Source organism: Emys orbicularis, chromosome 8 (assembly GCF_028017835.1).
Source record: "Emys orbicularis isolate rEmyOrb1 chromosome 8, rEmyOrb1.hap1, whole genome shotgun sequence".
Lineage (NCBI taxonomy): Eukaryota > Metazoa > Chordata > Testudines > Emydidae > Emys > Emys orbicularis.
Window position 1 is genome coordinate 24,241,627 of NC_088690.1, and position 21,026 is coordinate 24,262,652.

Consider the following 21,026-nt stretch of genomic DNA (forward strand, 5'->3'; position numbering starts at 1 on the left):
TGCTGCCCAGCAGGAGCCTGCACCAACCCCCAGCCCTGAGTTCCCTCCCGGAGCCTGCACCCCGAACCTCCTGCCCTAGCCCAGAGCCCCCTCCCAGAGCCAGCACCCCATACCCCCTGCTGCACCCTGACACTCTGCCCCACCCCACAGCCCAGAACCCCCTCCCACACTCTGAACCCCTTGGCCCCAGCCCAGAGCTTGTACCCCCTCCAGAACCCCAACCTCCTGCCCCAGCCTGGTGAAAGTGAGTGAGGGTGGGGGAAAGCGAGCAATTTAAGGGAGGGGGGGATGGAGTGAGCGGGGCAGGACTTTGGGAAAGGGGTGGAGTAAATCCTGGGTTGCACTTAAATTCAAAAAGTGATCTTGTGTGTAAAAAGGTTGGAGACCACTGGTCTGAGCCATCCTAGTTGAAAATGCTGGGGAAAGAATTTGGGGTATGCTATCCTGTAGGAAACACAGGTATGTCCTGTGAGTTAAGTTTAGGCTCCAGAAGGCATGTTAGGATTTTGTTTTGTATGTAACCATTTGTTTACAATATTCTTACTGGCTTTCATTTGAATCTCTGTTCTTTGATACTAAACTTATTCTTGTTTTTACTGTAAATATATCTAAGGGCCATGTGTTAAGCAGAGTGGTGATCTTGACATGAAACTAGTAATTTGGTGTGTACTGTTCCTTTGAAAGTAGAGAATCTGGGAGTTCTGAGAGTTTTCAGTGGATAAGGGGATAGGCACTCCAGCAGGACATGCAGAGGACTTGAAGATTGGTGTGTGCCTGTCGGTAACTTGTACAGAGAGTGCAAGGCCTGTGGGCCTGGAAGGCAGTGCTTGTGTTACCAGAAGCTGATGGAATCAGGGAGCTGACTCAGCAGGCACAGACAAGATTTCCTCACACTAAGGGCAGGTGGTGATGAGGTGCCTCACAACCCTGGGAAGCCTCACACCCACATTGACATTTTCAATGTTCTGCAGTATCATCAATAAATAAGTGCATTGTACATCTTGTTAAGAGCATAATCTCCACTTTTCAGCTAGGTAGGGGAAGGCTGAGCCTTTTTGGCCCCCAGGAGGCAACTGAGGATGGTTTTTCTTTTCTTCCTCCCCCCCCGTGCTTCAGGTGGGAGCAGATCTAAGTTCCCTGTAAGCTGCACAGCAGCCTATTTAGCACTGTGCAGGAGCTCAGGGAACCTGCCTGGGGATCTGCCAGCCCCAACTCTGCTGCGGCATGGCCCCAGGCACGTCCGGGGAAGGGGCACCTATCCTGCAGCCTCAGCCCCGGAGCTGACGTGGCGGGGAGAGGCCCCTCTTTCCCCCCCACCCCCCCAGCCCAGGTGCTGCTGCAGGGAGAGACAGCTGGTGGGGAGTCCTCTCTCCCTGCTGTAGCCCCGGGGCAGCCTGCACCCCAAACCCCTCATCCATGGCCCCACCCCAGAGCCCTCACACCCCTGCACCCAATCCTCTGCTCCAGCCCTAAATCCCTCATCCCCGGCCCCACCCCAGAGCCCGCACCCCCAGCCGGAGCCTTCACACCCCTGCCCTCCAACCCTCAGCCCTAGCCCTGAGCTCCCTCCCACACTCTGAACCCCTTGGCCCCACCACCATCACATGAATTTTGTTATGTGCACCAATATGGAGGTGATGTGTTACACATCACCTCCATATTGGTGCACATAACAAAATTCATTCCGCACATGGGTGGGAAAAATTAGAGCGAACACTGAAGTAGATCAGTAGTTCTAACAAGCAGTAAGACTAACTGTAGTGTAGAATTTGTGACTAAAATGTTTTGTTTTCTAGAGCTCAGTGATGAACAGAGAGAGTTTCAAGCTACTGCTCGTAAATTTGCTAGAGAGGAAATCATCCCTGTTGCTGCACAATATGACAAAACTGGAGAGGTAGGCTTGCCATATTTTTGTGGGAAAATAGGTGTGGATATTCCACATTTTCCAGTTCTGAGAAATTAACTGAATGACTGAGAGTGTAAATACTTTCTTTTCAGTATCCTGTTCCCCTTATAAAACGGGCATGGGAACTTGGTCTGATGAATTCACACATACCAGAAAGTTGTGGTGAGTAAGCAGCTTTTTTAAGCTTATAAAATAAAAGAAATGAAGAAGAATGCTACGGAGAACCCCCCCCTCCCCCTTTTTTTTTTTTTTTTATTAAGGTAACGTTATGTGGTTGGTACTAAATAAACTACTCCGAATTTGAAGACGTAAAGCAATAACAGGTATATTCAATAGGCAGGCTGACTTGTTCAGTGCATGATTAAAAATTCCTAGATATTAAAAGTCAAAATACACGAATACAACAGCATTCACTAACATACTAGAGGCTGGGGGCTTCTACTGGAAAAACATACAGTATTATCATAGAATCACAGAATGTAGAGCTGGAAGGGACATTGAAAAGTCATCAACTCCAGCCTCCTATGCTGAAGCAGGACCAAGTAAACTTGGACATCCCTGACAAGTGTTTCTCCAATCTGTTTTTAAAAACCTCTAGTGATGGGGATTCCACAACCTCCTCGGGAAGCCTATTCAAGAGCTTAACTACCCTTATAGCTAGAAAGATTTTCCTAATATCTAACCTAATTCTCCCTCACTGCCAATTAAGCCCATTACTTCCTGTCCTACTTTCAGTGGACGTGGAGAGCAGTTGATCAGTCTTCTTTATAGCAGTCCGTAACAATTTGAAGACTATCAGGTTTTTTCTCCAGACTAAATGTGTTCAGTTTTCTTAACATTTCATCATAAATCAGGGTTTCTAAACTTTTTATCATTTTTGTTGCACTACTCTGGACTCTCTCCAGTTTCTGTGTCTTTCCTAGTGTGGTACCCAGGATTTGTACAGTACTCCAACCTGGGTCTCACCAGTGCAAACTGAATCATAGAATATCAGGGATGGAAGGGACCTCAGGAGGAGTCCAATCCCCTGCTCAAAGCAGGACCCGGCTCCAGGCAGATTTTTGCCCTAGATCCCTAAATGGCCCCCTCAAGGATTGAACTCACAACCCTGGGTTTAGCAGGCTAATGCTCAAACCACTGAGCTATCCCTCCCCCTCCAAGTAACTGAGCTGGGCAGTTACTTTCCATGTCTTATATTCGACATTCCTTTTAATATAATGATCGCCTTTTTTGCAGCTGCATCACATTGTTGACTCCAGTTCAATTTGTGATCAGCTAGTACCCCCCCCCAGATCCTTTTCAGCAGTTCTATCAACTAGCCAAGTATTCCCCATTTTGTAGTTGTGTATTTGATTTTCCTTCCTAATTACTTTCTGCTTGTCTTTATTGAATTTCATCCTGTTGATTCAGACCAATTTTTCAATGTCCTTTTGAATTCTAATTCTGTCCTCCAAAGTGCTCCCAACCTCTATTAGTTTTGTGTCATTGGTAAATTTTGTAATCATTCCCTCCCCATCACTCCATTATTCAAGTCATTAAAGAAATTATTGACTAGTATCAGATGCAGGACTGACCCCTGTGGGACTTCACTAAATATGTCCTCCCAGTTTGACAGCGAACATTTGATAACTACTCTTTGAGTACAGTCTGTCTTTCCAGTTTTGCACCAACCTTATAGTAATTTAATCTAGACGACATTTCCCTAGTTAGCCTATGAAAATATCTTGTGGAACTGTGTCAAGAGCTTTACTAAAATCAAGAGATACTATGTCTACAGCTTCCCCTCATCCACTAAGCCAGTAACCCTGTCAAAGACGAAATTAGGTTGGTTTGACATGATTTGGTCTTGACAAATCCATGCAGGCTATTATTTATAACCCTATTGTCCTGTAGGTGCTTACAAATTCATTGTTTAATAATTTGTTCCAGTATCTTTCCAGGTTTTGGAGTTAGGCTGATGGGTCTATAATTTCCCGGGTCATCTTTGTCTCCTTTTTAAAGATAGGTGCTATGTTTGCCCTTTTCCAGTCCTCTCAAGTTCTTGATGATAATTGTTACTGGGTTCGAGATTGCTTCAGCTAGTTCTTTAAGTACCCAAGGATGAATTTCATCAGGCCCTGTGGACTTGAATACTTCTAATTTATTCAAAAATTCTTTAACCTGTTCTTCACCTATTTTGGCTTTTCTTCACCCTTCTTGTTAATATTTATTGTGTTGAAGTATGACCATTTTTAGTGAAGACTGAAGCAAAATAGGCATTAAACACCTAGCCTTCTTGATGTCATCAGTTATTAGCTCTCCTTCCCTGTTAATTAGAGGATTTACGCTTTTTTTTTTTTTTTTTTTTTTTTCCCCTTACTTTACTGTATTTAAGGAACCTCTTATTACCTTTTAGGTCCCTTGCTATGTTTAACTTATTTTGTGCCTTAGTCTTTCTGATTTTGTCCCTTCATACTTGTGCTGTTCTTTTGTACTCCTCTTTTCATCCTTTCCACTTCTGGTAGGATTCCTTTTTCAATTTTCCGGTAATTGAACAGCCCCTGATAGGAAAAATAGTTAAGAGGCCAATATGGTTCTGTCTTTCCTCTGCATCAGAATAGTTTGCAGTTGTGCCTTTAATATTGTTGTCTTGAGAAACTGCCAGCTCTCCTGAACTCCTTTATCCCTTACATTTTCTTCCCATGAGACCTTACCTATCAGTTTCCTGAGTTTGTCTACTTTGTTGAAGTCCATTGTCATTTATTTGGCTGCTCTAGCTCCTTCCTTTCCTTAGAATCAGGAAATCTATTATTTCATGATCACTTTCACCCAAATTGCCTTCTCTCTTCAGATTCACAACCAATTCCCCATCAAGTCTAAAATGGCTGTCCTCTTGGTTACTTCCTTCACTTTCTGGAGCAAAAAATTGTCCCCAATACATCCCAAGACTTACTGGAAATTGTGTTTTGCCGTATTACTTTCCCAACAGGTGTCTGGGAAGTTAAAGTCCTTTATTACTAGTAAGTCTTGCATTTTTGGATATTTGTTTGTTCTGGAAATGTCTTCTCCACCTCCTCTTCCTGATGTGGTGGCCTATATAGACCCCTACCATGACCCTTTTTCCCCTCTTTTATCTTTACCCAGAGACTTTTTCAGCTGGTCTGCCTCTTACCTCTTCCTGGACCTCAGAACTCATACATATATATATATTCTTGATGTATAATGCAACACCTCCTCCCTTTTTTCCCTTCCTGTCCTTTCTGAACAAGCTATACCTCTCTCTACCAATATTCCAGTCATGAGACTTATCCCACCAAGTTTCTGTGATGCCAATTTAGTTATCAGTTAGCTTACGTACAACTCTCTTCCACTTCTTCCTGTTTGGGGAATAAACTCCTTGCATTTGTGTATAGAAATCTAAGATGTTGAACAGTTTCCCCCACTGATTACTCTCTTGTCGCTCCTATGACCTTACTGTAATTTTCCATGTCCCGCCACACCCCCAACACCTAATCTTCTTTTATGATTGCCTTCTTTAGGCCTATCGATGGGCTTTGGTCACCTGTCACCTTTTGAACATAGTTTAAAGCTCTCCTCGCTAGGAGATGTTGTTCCCCTTCCATGTCAGGAGGACCTCATCTCTTCCTAGCAGATTTTCTTTTGTAGTGTGATTTAGAAGAAGGTACACAGTCAACTTCAGTGATTTTTTTTTTTTTTTTTAACTAGTGTATTTTTGAAGGAATCTCACTACAATGTCTAAATATGATATGGAATTAATCAAGAGTGATCATTGTAGAAAAAATTTTGTTGCAGGCCTCAAGTCTGGTAACAATGCCATGCAATCACAAAAAAAGACACTATCCTCTGTAGGCTTTAAAGGACTACTCAGACTGACTGTGGAAACTGGAGGTTAGATTGAGACCTATCAATTTAGGGCCAGATTCTCTCCTATGGCTGGCATCTATTTGGTTTAGTAGGGGAAATGTCAGGGAGCTGATTATTACTCCCCAATTTCTCTGTCTGTCTTGGCCTAGGCTCTGGCACAAGTTAGAGCAGCCCAAGGGCTGACTCCAGAGGGATCATTTGCCAATTGGAGACTATTTGGAGCACATGCCTTAAATTTGGGCCAGAAGTAGGATGGTGTAGGAGTCCACACTGCCAGCTTTTCAGCTCAGAACTCTTATACTCCAGGAAAATTCTCGGCTGGCTGGATAACAGCTAGAATCTGGAGGCAAAAGGATCCAGTATGGAGGGGGGAGAGCCAAGAGTATTGACAACAAGAAGTTCGTACAAAAATACTTTTGTCTCAGTTCTTTGTAGCTTGCCAAGCAGATCGCTCACAGAAACCCTGGAGTATGAAATTTTATTTTTTTTAAATAGTCTTACTTATTTGACAAAACTCTAAATTCTCATGCCTGGGGAATTGACTGTTTGGATAAAATGTGATAAATACATACATATCCAAGGGGATATGTTTTTGATATTTCCTTGAATTTATCTGTATAAAGAATTGTTGCATGTTTTGGCTGTAAACTATTTTTGGTAAATAAACTATTTAACTGTAGGTGGACTGGGCCTTGGCACTTTTGAAACTTGCCTTATTACAGAAGAACTAGCTTATGGATGTACAGGGGTCCAAACTGCTATTGAAGCGAATTCCTTGGGAGTAAGTCTTATGTTGTTTTATTTTTCTATTATTTTTGACTAGAGTTTATAGAATTCTGTTCACTATTTTAAAAGAATAAATCTTCTCTTGTAGCAAATGCCAGTCATCATTGCAGGAAATGAGCAACAGCAGAAGAAATATTTGGGGAGAATGACTGAGGAGCCATTGATGTGTGTAAGTGTAGCTGCTACTTTGTAGAATGCTCATGGTCCATGATATCTTATTTTGCTTTCTTTTGAAGAAAATGTAAAGAGATATGTACTTAATCCAAATAGCTACTTAAATATAAGACATTTATATAAGACATCACAATTTACTGTAAGATCAGGGATAGTAAGTGGAACACATTCAGTTAGCAAATAGAAGTTATTTGGAGTACAGTCAACCAGGAATCCTAACATAATTGTCTCAAAATCTAACTTTTCTTTCAAGAAGAGGCGTGGTGGGTGGGAGGTCGAAAAAAATCACATTTATGTAATCAGAGGCAGATTTCAGAAAATAATTAAAAGTATGGCCCAACACCTTAGGGCATAAAAACAATCTGAAGTACTATAAACTCTCAGTAGCTGCTGTATCTAGAATATGGTGAAGATTCAGATGTCTACTTCAATAAAGGCTGCATAACTAAGCAGCCAAAAATAGAGCATTACAAAAGAACAGGATAAACATAAAACATTCCTTTGCATTTTTAGCTCCAGATTTCAAAGCACTTCACACTCTCATATGTGGAAATTAAGGCACAAAGAATGTGTGACCCTGGACAAGGGTCATGCACATGTATCACATTAGAGTTGAAGTATAGAAACTAGATTGATAAATATATCTGGACCGTTTGGTAATAGTGACCATACTATAATTAAATTTAATATCCCTGTGGCGAGGAAAATACCACAGCGGCCCAACACTGTAGCATTTAATTTCAGAAAGGGGAACTACACAAAAACGAGGTTAGTTAAACAGAAATTAAAAGGTAAAGCACCAAAAGTAAAACCCTTGCAAGCTGCATGGAAACTTTTTAAAGACACCATAATAGAGGCTCAACTTAAATGTATCCCCCAAATTAAAAAACATAGTAAGAGAACCAAAGAGCGCCACCGTGGCTAAACAACAAAGTAAAAGAAGCAGTGAGAGACAAAAAAGCATCCTTTATAAAGTGGAAGTTAAATCTTAGTGAGGAAAATGAAGTGTAAAAATATAAATAGGAAGGCAAAAAAAAAATTTGAAGAACAGTTAGCCAAAGACTCAAAAAATAATAGCAAACTTTTTTTACGAACATCAGAAGCAGGAAGCCTGCTAAATAACTAGTGAGGCTACTGGACGATTGAGATGCTAAAGGAGCACTCAAGGACAATAAGGCCATTGTGGAGAAACTAAATTAATTCTTTGCATCAGTCTTCATAGTTGAGGATGTGAGGGAGATTCCAAAACCCGAGCCGTTCTTTTTAGGTGACAGATATGAATAACAGTCCCAGATTGAGGTGTCATTAGAGGAGGTTTTGGAATAAATTGCTAAACTAAACAGTAATAAGTCACCAGGACCAGATGGTATTCACCCAAGAGTTCTGAAGGAACTCAAATGTGAAATTGTAGGACTACTAACTGTAGTTTGTAACCTATCATTTAAACCAGCTTCTGTACCAAATGACAGGAGGATAGCTAATGTGATGCCAGTTTTTTAAAAAGGGCTCCAGAGGTGAACCCAGCAATTACAGACCGTAAACCTGACTTCAGTACCGGGCAAACTGGTTGAAACTATAGTAAGGAACAAAATTGTCAGACACATAGATGAACATAATTTGTTGGGAAATAGTTAACATGGTTTTTGAAAAGGGAAATCATGCCTCACTAATCTACTAGAATTCTTTGAGGGGGTCAACAAGCATGTGGACAAGGAGGATCCAGTGGATATAGTATATTTAGATTTTCAGAAAGCCTTTGACTAGGTCCCTCACCAAAGGCTTGTAAGCAAAGTAAGCAGTCATGAGACAAGAGTGAAGGTTCTCTCATGGATTGCTAACTGGTTAAAAGATAGGAAACAAAGGGTAGGAGTAAATAGTCAGTTTTCAGAATGGAGAGAGGTAAATAGTGGTGTCCACCAGGGTCTTTACTGGGCCCAGTCCTATTCAACATTTTCATAAATGCTCTGGAAAAAGGAGTAAACAGTGAGGTGGTAAAATTTGCAGATGTTAAAAACAAACAAACAAACAAAAAAACTACTCAAGATAGTTCAGTCCCATGCAGACTGCGAAGAGCTACAAAAGGATCTCTCAAAACTGGGTGACTGGACAGCAAAATGGCAGATGAAATTCAATGTTGATAAATGCAGAGTAATGCACATTGGAAAACATAATCCCCACTATACATATAAAATGATTGGGTCTAAATTAGCTGTTACCACTCAAGAAAGAAATCTTGGAGTCATTGTGGATAGTTCTCTGAAAAAATCCATTCCATGTACAGTGGCAGTCAAAAAAGCGAACAGAATGTTGGGCATCATTAAGAAAGGGATAGATAAGAAGACAGAAAATATCATATTGCCTCTATATAAATCCATAGTATGCCCACGTCTTAAAGACTGCGTGCAGTAGTGATCACCCCATCTCAAAAAAGATGTAATTGGAATTGGAAAAGGTTCAGAAAAGGGCAACAAAAATTTATTAGGGGTATGGAACAGCTTCCATATGAGGAGAGATTAATAAAACTAGGACTTTTCAACTTGGAAAAGAGACAAGGGGGGGAGGGGGGATATGATAGAGGTCTATAAAATCATGACTGGTGTGGAGAAAGCAAATAAGGAAGTGTTATTTATTCCTTCTCATAACACAAGAACCAGGGGTCACCAAATGAAATGAATAGGCAGCAGGTTTAAAATCAAACAAAAGGAAGTATTTCTTCACACAACACACAGCCAACCTGTGGAATTCTTTGCCAGAGAATGTTGTGAAGGATAAGACTATAACAGGGGTCAAAAAAGAACTAGATAAATTAATGGAGGCTAGGTCCATAAATGGCTATTAGCCAGGATGGGCAGGGATGGTGTCCTAGCCTCTGTTTGCCAGAAGCTGGGAATGGATCACTTGATGATTACCTGTTCTGTTCATTGAGTCTGGGGCACCTGGCATTGGCCACTGTCGGAAGACAGAATACTGGGCTAGATGAATCTTTGATCTGACCCAAAGTATGGCCATTCTTATGTTCTTATCTATTATTGAAGTTTTATCAGAATAGTAAGCCAATTAGTCACTAAGTTGCTTGGACTCATTTGGCCCTGTGTGGTGGTGGTTTTTTAAATACTTAGAGGACAGCATCAGTAAGTAGCTTTTCAATATCCTAATCTCAAATGTGGAAATTTTAGTTTTGGTGGTCCAAGTAATTTAGCTTTAAGTTTGCAATACATGTATTTATTATTCTTATTCATGACAGTGGCTTATTGTGAGCTTCCACCCTGTCAGATCCTAGATAGAATAGAGCACCCCTAATGTTGTGGTATCTTTAGTACACCTCTACCCCGATATAACGCGACCCGATATAATACTCCGGCGGATCAAAGCAAGTTAGCTATAATGCGGTTTCATCTATAACGTGGTAAGATTTTTTTGGCTCCCGAGGACAGCGTTATATCGGGGTAGAGGTGTATCAAGATTTGCTTTGTACTGTATCCGAAAGATAAAACTAAAGTTTATATGTGAGCCCCACTTTCCTGATGATCTTTATCAATAGTCATCTTTGTAAAGGGCTTCACCAGGTCCTTGATGGGATCTATTAGGAAAAACAGTTCAAGTTTGCATGTAGAGAGAGGAACGTGAGAGGAATATGTTTCCATGTGTTTATGGTGGGTGTGTGTGTGTGTGTGTGTACGTATGTATGTATTACATACTTGACAGCCTATTGTTGTGTGTATTTGTATTTGTAATGATAGACTGATTGTCAGAGCATAACAGTTAATTTTTTGGCAAGTATGAATGCCATCTCAGTCAGTGTTATTTCTGATACTATGATACATGAAGGGTGGAAAGACAGCATTTCTTTAACAGCTAAACCAAGACATGCCTCATTGTGACACAGAGGCTCATTTGTGCTTGTCATAAATATAAAGGGAAGGGTAACCATCTTTCTGTCTACAGTACTATAAAATCCCTCCTGGCCAGAGGTACAAAATCCTTTTACCTGTAAAGGGTTAAGAAGCTCAGGTAACCTAGCTGGCACCTGACCAAAAGGACCAATAAGGGGACAAGATACTTTCAAATCTGGGGAGGGGGAAAAGGCTTTGTTTTGTCTGTTCTTTGTCTGTCTGTTCTGTGCGCTTGCCGGAGACAGATCAAGAAGGCAAGCAATCCAACTCAGTTAGAATTAGTAAGTAATAATAAGGAAATGTGTTAGCTTGCTTTTATTTTGGCTTGTGATTTTCCTTGTCTAGAGGGAGGTTTTGTCTAGAGGGAGGTTTATCCCTGGATTTGTAACTTTAAGGTTTTGCCTAGAGGGGAGATCCTCTATGTTCTTGAGTCTTTTGTTATTCTGTAAAGTACTTACCATCCCGATTTTACGGAGGTAATTCTTTTACCTTTTCTTAATTAAAATTCTTCTTTTAAGAACCTGATTGATTTTTCATCGTTTTAAGATCCAAGGGTTTGGGTCTATGTTCACCTGTACCAATTTGTGAGGATATTATTCTCAAGCCTCCCCAGGAAAGGGGGTGTAGGGGCTTGGGGGATTATTCTCAGCCTGCCCAGGAAAAGGGGTGTAGGGGGTTGAGGGGATATTTGGGGAAGGTAGGGCTCCAAGTGGCCCTCCCTAAATGTTTGTTTAAATCACTTGGTGGTGGCAGTGTTCCTTAATTCAAGGAATAGGGGAGTTTTTAACCTAAACTGGTAAAAATAAATTTAGGGGGTCTTCATGCGGGTCCCCACGTCTGTACCCTAAAGTTCAGAGTTGGGAGTGGGGAGGGAACCCTGACAGTGCTTCACTCTGTCAGCAGCCCTTGTCAAGCCTGACATACTCACTGTAACTAACAGACTATTGTCATATCTGTATCTAAAAGGTGGCATGTAAATTATCATTAGAAAATAATAACTCACCGATGATTAACATTTTTGCATGATGTATGTAGTGGATGTGTGTAAAAAATTCTGAATATGCACCAGAATTATATTCTTAATATGTGTTTGGCACATAATCCATAAGCACAGACTGCCTTAGACAAAGCAATGTGTATTTGATTCTCTGGTCAGCCTGGTCTTCAGGCAGACAATGAAGGTACATGTTTGGTAAACAAAGCTATCAAGCCAAATGCAGGAGGAGATAGCATGGCGTCTATGCCCAACAGGAGAGAAGCTTGGTCTGGTTTTACTTTTCAAAAAATACATTGCAAATGTATTTACTTGTATATAAAGATGGGGGCTGAACCTCAAATGATAAGCAATTGTGAATCAAATGATAATATACAATACTACTGTATTATAAGATGGTATAGAGTGGAGGTCTTCTCTGAACGCTAATGACATACTAGTGATTAATATCATTGTGAAATGTAACACTATATGAGGAGATAGGGATACATAATGATGATATGCTTTAAAGTCTGTGTCCAAATAGGGAGAAACAGGCTTTCTTCCAGACAGGAGAGAAGGCAGCTATTTGTCTCCTATGTAAATTAATGGCTCAATGAAAACAGCAGAAGCCCTATTTACGTACAGGGGGATGGGAAGACCAGAGGAAAGGAAAAACAGCATGAGGTCATTCTGCCTCTTGAACCAAAGTAATTGAACTTTGAAAGGTATAAGCAAAGAAAGAAGCCATCTTTGGCATCCATCACTAGACAGACACAAGCGAACAGAGTTCTTGCAAGCTGAGAAAGATGGGTCCTTAAATGAAGGAGGGAGGTAGAGTTGAAGTCCCTGGGAATTGAATATAGGTGAGAGAGCTGATTCTTTCACCCAGGAAGACAAGGGTGCTTCTGTGAAAGGTCCTGACTGAGAGGAAGTCAGCCATGGCTGGAAAAATGGAAGACTGGTGAGAGAAACCATCTTGAACAAATCCTGTTCCTTGCTAGCTTAAGTTTGAGACTTTTTTATTTGTTTGTAACACTTTATAACATTATTCCTTTTTCTTGGCACCAGTTAGCCTATGTCCTATTGTAAATAGATTTGTTTTATTTTTACTATAAACCAATTCAGTGCTGTGTTTAAAGGGAAAGGTGTATTTACCCCAGTTAAGTTAATAAGCTGTAATGTGCTTTTGTGTCTTTAGAGGAACAAACAAACAGTATTATTTCTCTGAACTGTCCAAGAGAGGGCTGGACATTAGAGTACATAGTTTGGGGAATAATTGGGATTGGGAGTGTGTTGGAGTCACCCTGCAAGTATTAACCCAGGCTGGTAGAAAGTCACGTGGGGTGACTGGCGTGTTGCAGGCAGGCTGCTGGGGTCAGAGTTGTAGGACCAAAGCTGCAGATAGACATAGGTACTCAGGGCGTGACCTGCATGTTGTTGCTGACCGTGAATGTCATGGCTTGGAGTTATAGTAGCAAAGCATTTGAGGCACCCAGGGTTACAGGGTAGGCGGTTACTCAACCCCTTGCTATTCTGGATTGCATCCTGAACCCTGTGACACTCATACAATTGTGTTTTTTGTACTCATTAGAAGAATTACAAACACTGGACTAAGGTCTACTCTCTGACACACTGGTATACTCTTCTGTGTCAAATAAGGAACTTTCACTATTCAAAATTATACTGGTATTAGAGTCTAAATTTCTTTCTGCTGTAAAGGTGTAACACAGACTGCATTACAAGCTTCCCTGTGTTCCATCAGTAGTGTGACTTAAGCGTATCCTTTGGGGACCATTTCCTAGAGGTGAGAGGAAAGTCCATTCCTTTTTAATCCATGAGTTTTCTGCCAGCAAGGTGCCATTTTTACTAGTGCACAATTGCTTAATCACTGGATTGAGACCACCATTTTTTTTAATATAGGCACCTAAACATCAAATATAAACTTTCAGTCACTACCAGCCTTGGCTGGATTCAAATTAGCAGCTTAAAAGTGAGGTGGTTTGTATTCTGATAATTTTAAGAGCCATTCAATCCCCCAGTAAAGCACTATTACTATACACAGATTGAATTATTAACAATTTTTACATTATGGTGCATCAGGGATATAAAGATAACAGGGGAGACTTAAAAAATAAAAATAAATTGAGTTGCTACCCACATCACTTACTACTTTCTTATTACTTCAAAAAGTAAACTGCACGATATGCCTTGTCAAAATTTTCCATAATATCTAGTAAGTCACTCTGGAAGTTTAAACCTATTAAGCATACTTTTGCTTTTTATCTACTTTTTTTGGTAAGGCTTCTTTTATTTCATTTGTGGAAACACATTGAGTGAAATGAAAAAATCAAGACCATTATAAGTAATAGTTTGGTACCTTCACAGTGTGATAATCTATACAGTCCTCTTCATTAAATGAAGTGACATTTGTTACTTGATGCCTTGCTTTTTTTTTCTTTTTTTCTTTTAGGCCTACTGTGTAACAGAACCTGGAGCAGGCTCTGATGTGGCAGGTATAAAAACGAGAGCTGAGAAGAAAGGAGATGAATATGTCATAAATGGTCAAAAGATGTGGATCACCAATGGTGGCAAAGCTAACTGGTACATTAACTGCTTATTAATCTGCTGTATGGTTTCAATTACTTTGTGTTCAGCCCTTCACCATGTTTTATATATAACAGAAAACTTCCTCTGATACACTAAAATAGGTATTAGGCTATCTTTTATGATCCCTCTTCTGAATCTTCATGTTCATTACATTATATTTTGAGCTGCGATCAATATATCACTACAGAATTTTGCAGCTAACAATACACACTTTAGTGCCCCACAAGATCTACTAAGGAAACCACCAGATAACAAAACTTCTGAAAATGTGTTTGATAGCAGCATGATTTAAAAGCCAATCAATTCTATCTATTTTTAAAGGGAGGAAAAGTACAGAGGATGACTTACTTGCACAGTACTCAAAAGAACTTGTTTTATTATTCATTACTCTGCCTTGATTGTATACATGGTCATTGAGCATAGTTCTTTCTTCTAGCCACATATACGGCTAGAAGACGCTTGTCACTTCCCACACAGATGGTTATAAAAAGCAGTTACATTTGTGTGGTGTCTTAAAAAGAATACTTTCCGAGCTATCCCCAAATCTAGATGTTGTTGCCTTGAAGTCTGAAAAGAGCATTTTTTAAAAAAGTACAGTTCTCTCATCCTGCCCTAGTTAATATCCTGTACAACCTGCTTCAGAGAAATCCGCTTAATGGTTCAAGATCTTTGAGGAACCATTTAATAGCACCTAGCATCTGTCTTATGTCATCAAAGAATACTACAAGGGTGACTTATCAAATTTGTTGCATTTTTCTTTTAGAAATGAGCTGCAATTTAGACATAGAAGAATAAAATTAATCCCCTCCATGGGATCATATGATAGTTCTAAAGATTTTCACACAATCACCTGCTCCCCTAATCCTTGATCTGCTATGAAATGACTCATCTCTGCAATAGCTTTATCATAACATTCCTAAAGATAGTAACTAATATAATAAAAATGTACATTACACTATGAGGAAAGGGTCCTTTGTATCAGTTATTTGTCCTGTGTAATTTTGTTGGCACTTAGATACCACAGTGGTGGGTGTACTGGAAGTGCCTCCGTAGAAATATTTCCAATTTAAAGCCAGCTGTCTATTGTTCATGTCATCTACCAGAAGAAAAGAACTTAATGCTTCCCTTTTAGAATCTCTTGATAGGGTTAATGTTATATGGTACTCAGTATCTATCTTAAAAAAACTTGTATCTGTTTATCTCTTAATCCTGAAGACAGGTTTGAGTCACTCAAGTTACTATGTGTTTGCACTAGGTATTTTTTGTTAGCTCGTTCCAATCCTGATCTGAAAGCCCCTGCCAGCAAAGCCTTTACTGGATTTATTGTGGAAGCAGACAGCCCTGGAATCCAAATTGGAAGAAAGGTGGAGTGTATATGCATAGATATTTATAAGCGTGCTAGCTGGGGTACTAGGAGTTGCACTGCTCAGCTCAAAAACAGTAATGTTAAAGGAGAAAGTACTATTATTTGAATGTTTTTTAACATATTAGGTACACAACATAACTGTGCCTAGCACAAGAAAACTTTTTGTACTCATTACTATTTCTGTATTCTGACTCATTTTTAAAGATGTTTGAAATAAATTAGTGGTGACTTACTAGGTCTATCATATTAGTATTATGGGTTTATTTCAAGTCAACATGAGGCTTGGTCACCTGGATGTTTAAAAAAAAAAAAAAAAAAAAAAAAAAAAGCCTGATTTGATCTTGTTTACACTGGTGGAACTCTATGAATAACCAAGGAGTTACACCACTGTACATAAGAAATATGTGAAATCAGAATTGCAGCTAAGACCTCTTTTTCTTGCAATCAGAGGACTTTCTTTGTTTTGACTGCCGATCTGTGTGTGTCTGCAAGGAAGCATGACTGGTGGGAGTAAGGAAGGAGCAGTTTATCTGCAAAACCCCGCACCTTGAGTTCTGTCTGAAAAGATTTTACCTATTGTTTCAAGTAACACCTAACTATTGAAAATGAAAAACTACTTTTCCTCTATATTTTACTGTTGTGTATTTGACATAACTTCATGTATAGTCAGTTTCATTGGATCCTCTGCATAGAGAGCCTGTCTCTTTTTCTTGGTAAGGTGGGTGTTTAAAAAGCAGCAGGAAAGAAAAGGAAAAATGTGATTACACACCCACAAAAATTGTCAAGGAGATGGAGGTAGGGGGGAGAGAAGGGGAATGACTCATGGGCCAGTGTGGTACCTGAAACCATTTTGCCAACTTGATTGGCAACTTGAAATGTCCATTTAATTATGTCTCCTTTCCTTTCCTGACTCCCAGCCATGGCTGTTCTGTCACTTGAACAGCACCACTATGCAGCAGGTGGAGCCATGCTACCCATCAAATTTGTTGTTTTACATTGTGGAGCGGTATCCTAAATGCTTGTTTACTGGTTGCTCTATTTCTTGGGAGTGATCAAAGGGACTCTGTCATATCAACTTAAACCTGAAATTGATATTTTTGTATTTTTTCAAATAAATCCAAAATTAAATCAACCTTGTATAAAACAAACTTCAATGGAAACATTTTTGACTTTGTAACATTTCAATAGAATCTATTTCTGAAAGAACAATTTCTCTCAAAGAGCTTGTCACTAAAATGTTTTGTTGCTAGTGCATGAAAACCAAAAAGTGAAACTGCTTTAGAAAATGGCTGTAAGCAAAAGGTGAAACTAGCAATTTTCATTGTGCTTAGAAAAATAAAGGGAATAAAAAGCATAAGCAAAAGAATGATTGATTTTTTTAAAAAAATCATTGTTTTAATAAACTCCTTGAGTGTTTTTAGCATAAGTAAAGAAATTGTTTTTGGTTGCTTATTTATCAACTAGAAGTAACTCTTCAAGATTAAAACCACCAAATGCAGTTATGTCAAAGCTGTTTAAATTTTTGCTCTCAAGAGAGCTAATCTGTCTTTTGTTTAAAAATATGGTTTATAAAACAAAGGGCAGTGGTTAATTGCAATGCAAATAGGTATTTGCGTGTGGAGTTACCCAATATGCATGTCTAAGTGCTCTCTGGGTGCATCTGCTGTGTTTAACTTAGATTTTTTAAACCAGGTTTTCAGTTTCAATTTCTTTTCAAGTAAATCAAAATTTAGAAAACATCATGCCATGGAAGTATTCAGTTACAGTTATACCTTTTGTAAACTTCCTTTTCAGGAGATGAATATGGGTCAGCGCTGCTCAGATACAAGAGGTATTGTCTTTGAGGATGTGAGAGTGCCCAAAGAAAATGTTCTAAGTGCTGAGGGAGTTGGTTTTAAAATTGCTATGGGAGCTTTTGATAAAACCAGACCTCCAGTAAGTAGCAGAAATAAGGTGCTTTTTTTAAAAAACAAACAAAAAAAACTAAGGTAAAAGTGGAGAATTCAGATTTTACTATGTACTGTATTTGAACTATACAGGTAGCAGCAGGTGCTGTTGGGCTAGCACAGAGAGCATTGGATGAAGCTACTAGGTATGCTTTGGAAAGAAAAACCTTTGGAAAACCAATTGTAGAGGTAAGTTAAGCAAACAGTTACAAGCCACAGTTTCGTAGCACGTGCTGTTAAGGTATTCTATTTTCATAGGACTACTTTACAGTATCCTTCTGCCCTCACTCTGCTTTTTCAAATGGGAAGGTAGAGTTGAGCACTCCATATAAAACCATAAATAAAGCTAACCAGGTACTAAGTCCAGAAATGTTTTTAAAGAATGAATTGGTAAATGGTGATAGGTCATTTGAAAGCAATGTGCTGGGGCTGAATTACATCAACCAGATACTTCAGTTTCCTTACTTATTGGGCAGGGAGCTGCAGGGAAGAGAAGACTTGATACCAACTTTTCTTTTTGATGTAAAGCAGGATACAGACCCCATTAATAATGTAGCTAAACAGTGCAGTTCAAAGCTAAATGTTGTAATTAAATAGGTTTTAATTTTTAATTACTTGAGATTATGCCCCGAGCTATAGGTGTGAGATTCTGCCATCCCATAGTATATCTCTGAACAGAATTAATTCCATATGCTGCTCTGCCCACAATATTAAAGAAGCTACATTGTTTCTTTTGTATTCCCTGTAGAATCCCAACTAGGCAATATTAACTTGCTTTTATTTTAACAATCGTAGCACCAAGCAGTGTCCTTCATGCTGGCTGAAATGGCAATGAAAGTGGAACTAGCTAGACTGGCTTGCCAAAGGGCTGCTTGGGAGATTGATGCGGGTCGCAGAAATACTTACTTCGCATCCATTGCCAAGGCATTTGCTGGTGACATTGCAAACCAACTAGCTTCAGATGCCGTCCAGATTTTTGGAGGAAATGGATTTAATAGTGAATATCCTGTAGAAAAACTAATGAGAGATGCCAAAATCTATCAGGTAAGTAAAACAAATAACTAAAATATTACTATGGGGTTGTATTATATCTATAAAATAAGCTAGTGGTTGCTTGCTTTTAAAATTGACTACTAAATAATATTTGAAAAGCTGCTTTCTCCCTGCCCACCTCACTTTTTGTGTGTGCAGGTTTTGCTTTGCATCTTTCGAGGTAGGATGCATCTTCTAGGTAGATTGGGGAAGGAGGCTAGGCAAGAAGGCAGCTTGGGACTCTATCACTGAACTTGTTTTAGCCAAGGTTAAGCAGCATGTCGTAGTAGCACTTCATTCACTCCATTTCCCCTATTTTGGAGGGAGCTGGGATGATGGATTGGAAAAAACAGTTCTGGGCTACCCCAGGAGTGAGGAAGGGGAGGATATTTGGCTTTAAGAGAGGCAAAGTAGCTTCCAAAATCAGTGATGAGCCTTGGCATGTATTATCTGAAACTAAAGTTGATGACAGTCACTACTCTTTTTAGCTCTTAGAATTACTCTTGAGATCTGAGAGATGTGCTACGTGTGCCTTCAGTTTTTAGAACATTCATATATTATGTGGATATTTTTATTCTGGGACTTGAGTGTCTCTTTCCAAGTAAGAGCCATCTTTCTAAATGCTATTTTAAGTCTGAATACAGAAATGTTGGCATGGCAAGTCCGCATATAGGCTAAAACACTATTCTTAAACTTGGCTTAAACATGCTTTGTCCTGACCCCACACTACATGGCCAGTACTTAAGCAGCCTGAATTAGTTTTAATGAAACATGGTTCTCAGCCCAATTCAGATAACTCTTAAACTAAGCAGCAACATAAAGGGCTGTGTGTAGTAAAAGGAAGGCTGCCTCTGTTAGCACTTTGTTGGTATAGCAGGTATCCAGTGTTGTCTTAGCAAGCTCCTCTGAAATGCTGCTGTGGCAGTTCAGTGAGGCTCAATTTCACAGCAGGGAGCAGCACCTGGTTAGGCAAGGTAAGAGGAAGCAGAGACTGAAAGGAAAGAAATCAAAATGTAGAGAAGAATATAGACTTTAATCCCCCACTTCAGTCTGTTCGTTCTTAAACAGTTTTTAAGGAAACTGAAATGATACAAAACACTTAATATAAATAATCAAACTTACAGACTATTTTAAAAGGCTTTCTGAAGTGGAGATTGAATTTTCTTCTTCCTTACATGATGATCCACTGCACTTCCCTGTTGCAAAACTGGTGGTAATCTTCACCCATTTGCCAAGTCACATAGGCAGAAAGGAGGGACCCATAATAAAAGCATTTTATGATTACTTAAACTAAAAACCACTTCAAGTACTCAGAGTGCTGCAGTACTAGTGCCGAGCAGAAGTTATCTCAGGAACATTATTGATACTAATTACTCTTCTAAAGGAATGATTGTGAAAGAATTCCTTTGCACAACCAGGGGGCACAGTACTTTATTACTAATACTAACTATCAAGTGCAGAAATAGGAGCAACTAAATAATTCTAAAAAGGATTTGGTTCTTTCACCATGCAATGCGTTTCCTAAGCCACAAAATATTTATCCAACCTTCCTGTGAAGATGCTGGCAAGTTCTAATGGTGTAAAGAGAGTTTAGAAACCATGTTCTGTGACTAACTATCAATGTAATTGGTGGGAAACTTTTCTTTGCTGCTACTGTTGTTTTTGGTTCACATGAATGGTATAAAACTATTTCATTATTCTCATTAATTACTATAGTCCTGAAGCTGTTCTGGTTTCCTCTTTATATATGAGAAAAAAGAAAGGAAGCTGCAACCTTATTCTGTGTTTTTAGTACAGCACATTTCTATACCCTCTGCAGAACCTGAAGACTTGTATTCAGGTAGAATGCTATTTAGTTCTCTTGTCCCATGACAGCAATCCTCTCTAACTTTTCCTCTACTTTATTTTTCTCTGATATAGGGAAGCAAAATAAGAAAGAAATGGGAGGCTTTCATCTTTGAGTTTATTCTTTGGTCTGGATTGAGGAGCCATTTTGTCAGTGTTCCTTGGGCAGCTCAGTTTTTCCACAAGCAAGCAATGGATAAGGCAACTGATGTCTGTAATCCTAGGCTCTGAAATTCATCTTCCAGTGATGCTCTTGAGCTTTCTCTCATGATTATTTGCCAGTCCATGAAGTGTGTAACATTAACTCTCATCCAGAAAATGGACAGCATTCATCTACAGCTGATAGACAAGGCCTACATCCTTCAGAACAAGTGTTACTCTGGTAGTGAGATTAGTGTCTCGAGGCTTTTTTAAAAAGGGAGATTCTGTCTTGGACTATTCAAACTACACGTAATGGTCCAGATTCTCCCCTGTGGTGTGGCTGCTTCATAGCATAGTAGTATCCTCCAGCAGCACAAAAGCAGGTTTAGACTAAAGGGTATGTGGCTGGGACTTTCCTGTGACCTCTGGCTGCTCAAACAGCCTTTCAGGTCCATTGGCAGCTGGTGTGAGTTAGAGAAGCTAAGAAGCT

General features: G+C 39.5%; 1 protein-coding gene and 1 non-coding gene across 2 annotated transcripts in view; both read left to right on the top strand.

Annotated features, from left to right (window-relative positions):
* The window catches only part of ACADM (acyl-CoA dehydrogenase medium chain), a 41,155-nt gene that overhangs the window by 10,333 nt on the left and 9,796 nt on the right, over window positions 1-21,026 (top strand). The window contains exons 3-11 of the mRNA XM_065409302.1: window positions 1,797-1,894; window positions 1,999-2,068; window positions 6,451-6,551; window positions 6,645-6,725; window positions 14,070-14,200; window positions 15,462-15,570; window positions 17,367-17,507; window positions 17,612-17,707; window positions 18,314-18,562. Coding sequence (XP_065265374.1) covers window positions 1,797-1,894; window positions 1,999-2,068; window positions 6,451-6,551; window positions 6,645-6,725; window positions 14,070-14,200; window positions 15,462-15,570; window positions 17,367-17,507; window positions 17,612-17,707; window positions 18,314-18,562 — 1,076 coding nt within the window. The remainder of the gene's footprint in view (window positions 1-1,796; window positions 1,895-1,998; window positions 2,069-6,450; window positions 6,552-6,644; window positions 6,726-14,069; window positions 14,201-15,461; window positions 15,571-17,366; window positions 17,508-17,611; window positions 17,708-18,313; window positions 18,563-21,026) is intronic.
* On the top strand, window positions 18,972-19,063 carry LOC135883202 (small nucleolar RNA SNORD45). The gene has a single exon (XR_010561639.1). It is a non-coding gene; the product is annotated as a small nucleolar RNA SNORD45 (small nucleolar RNA).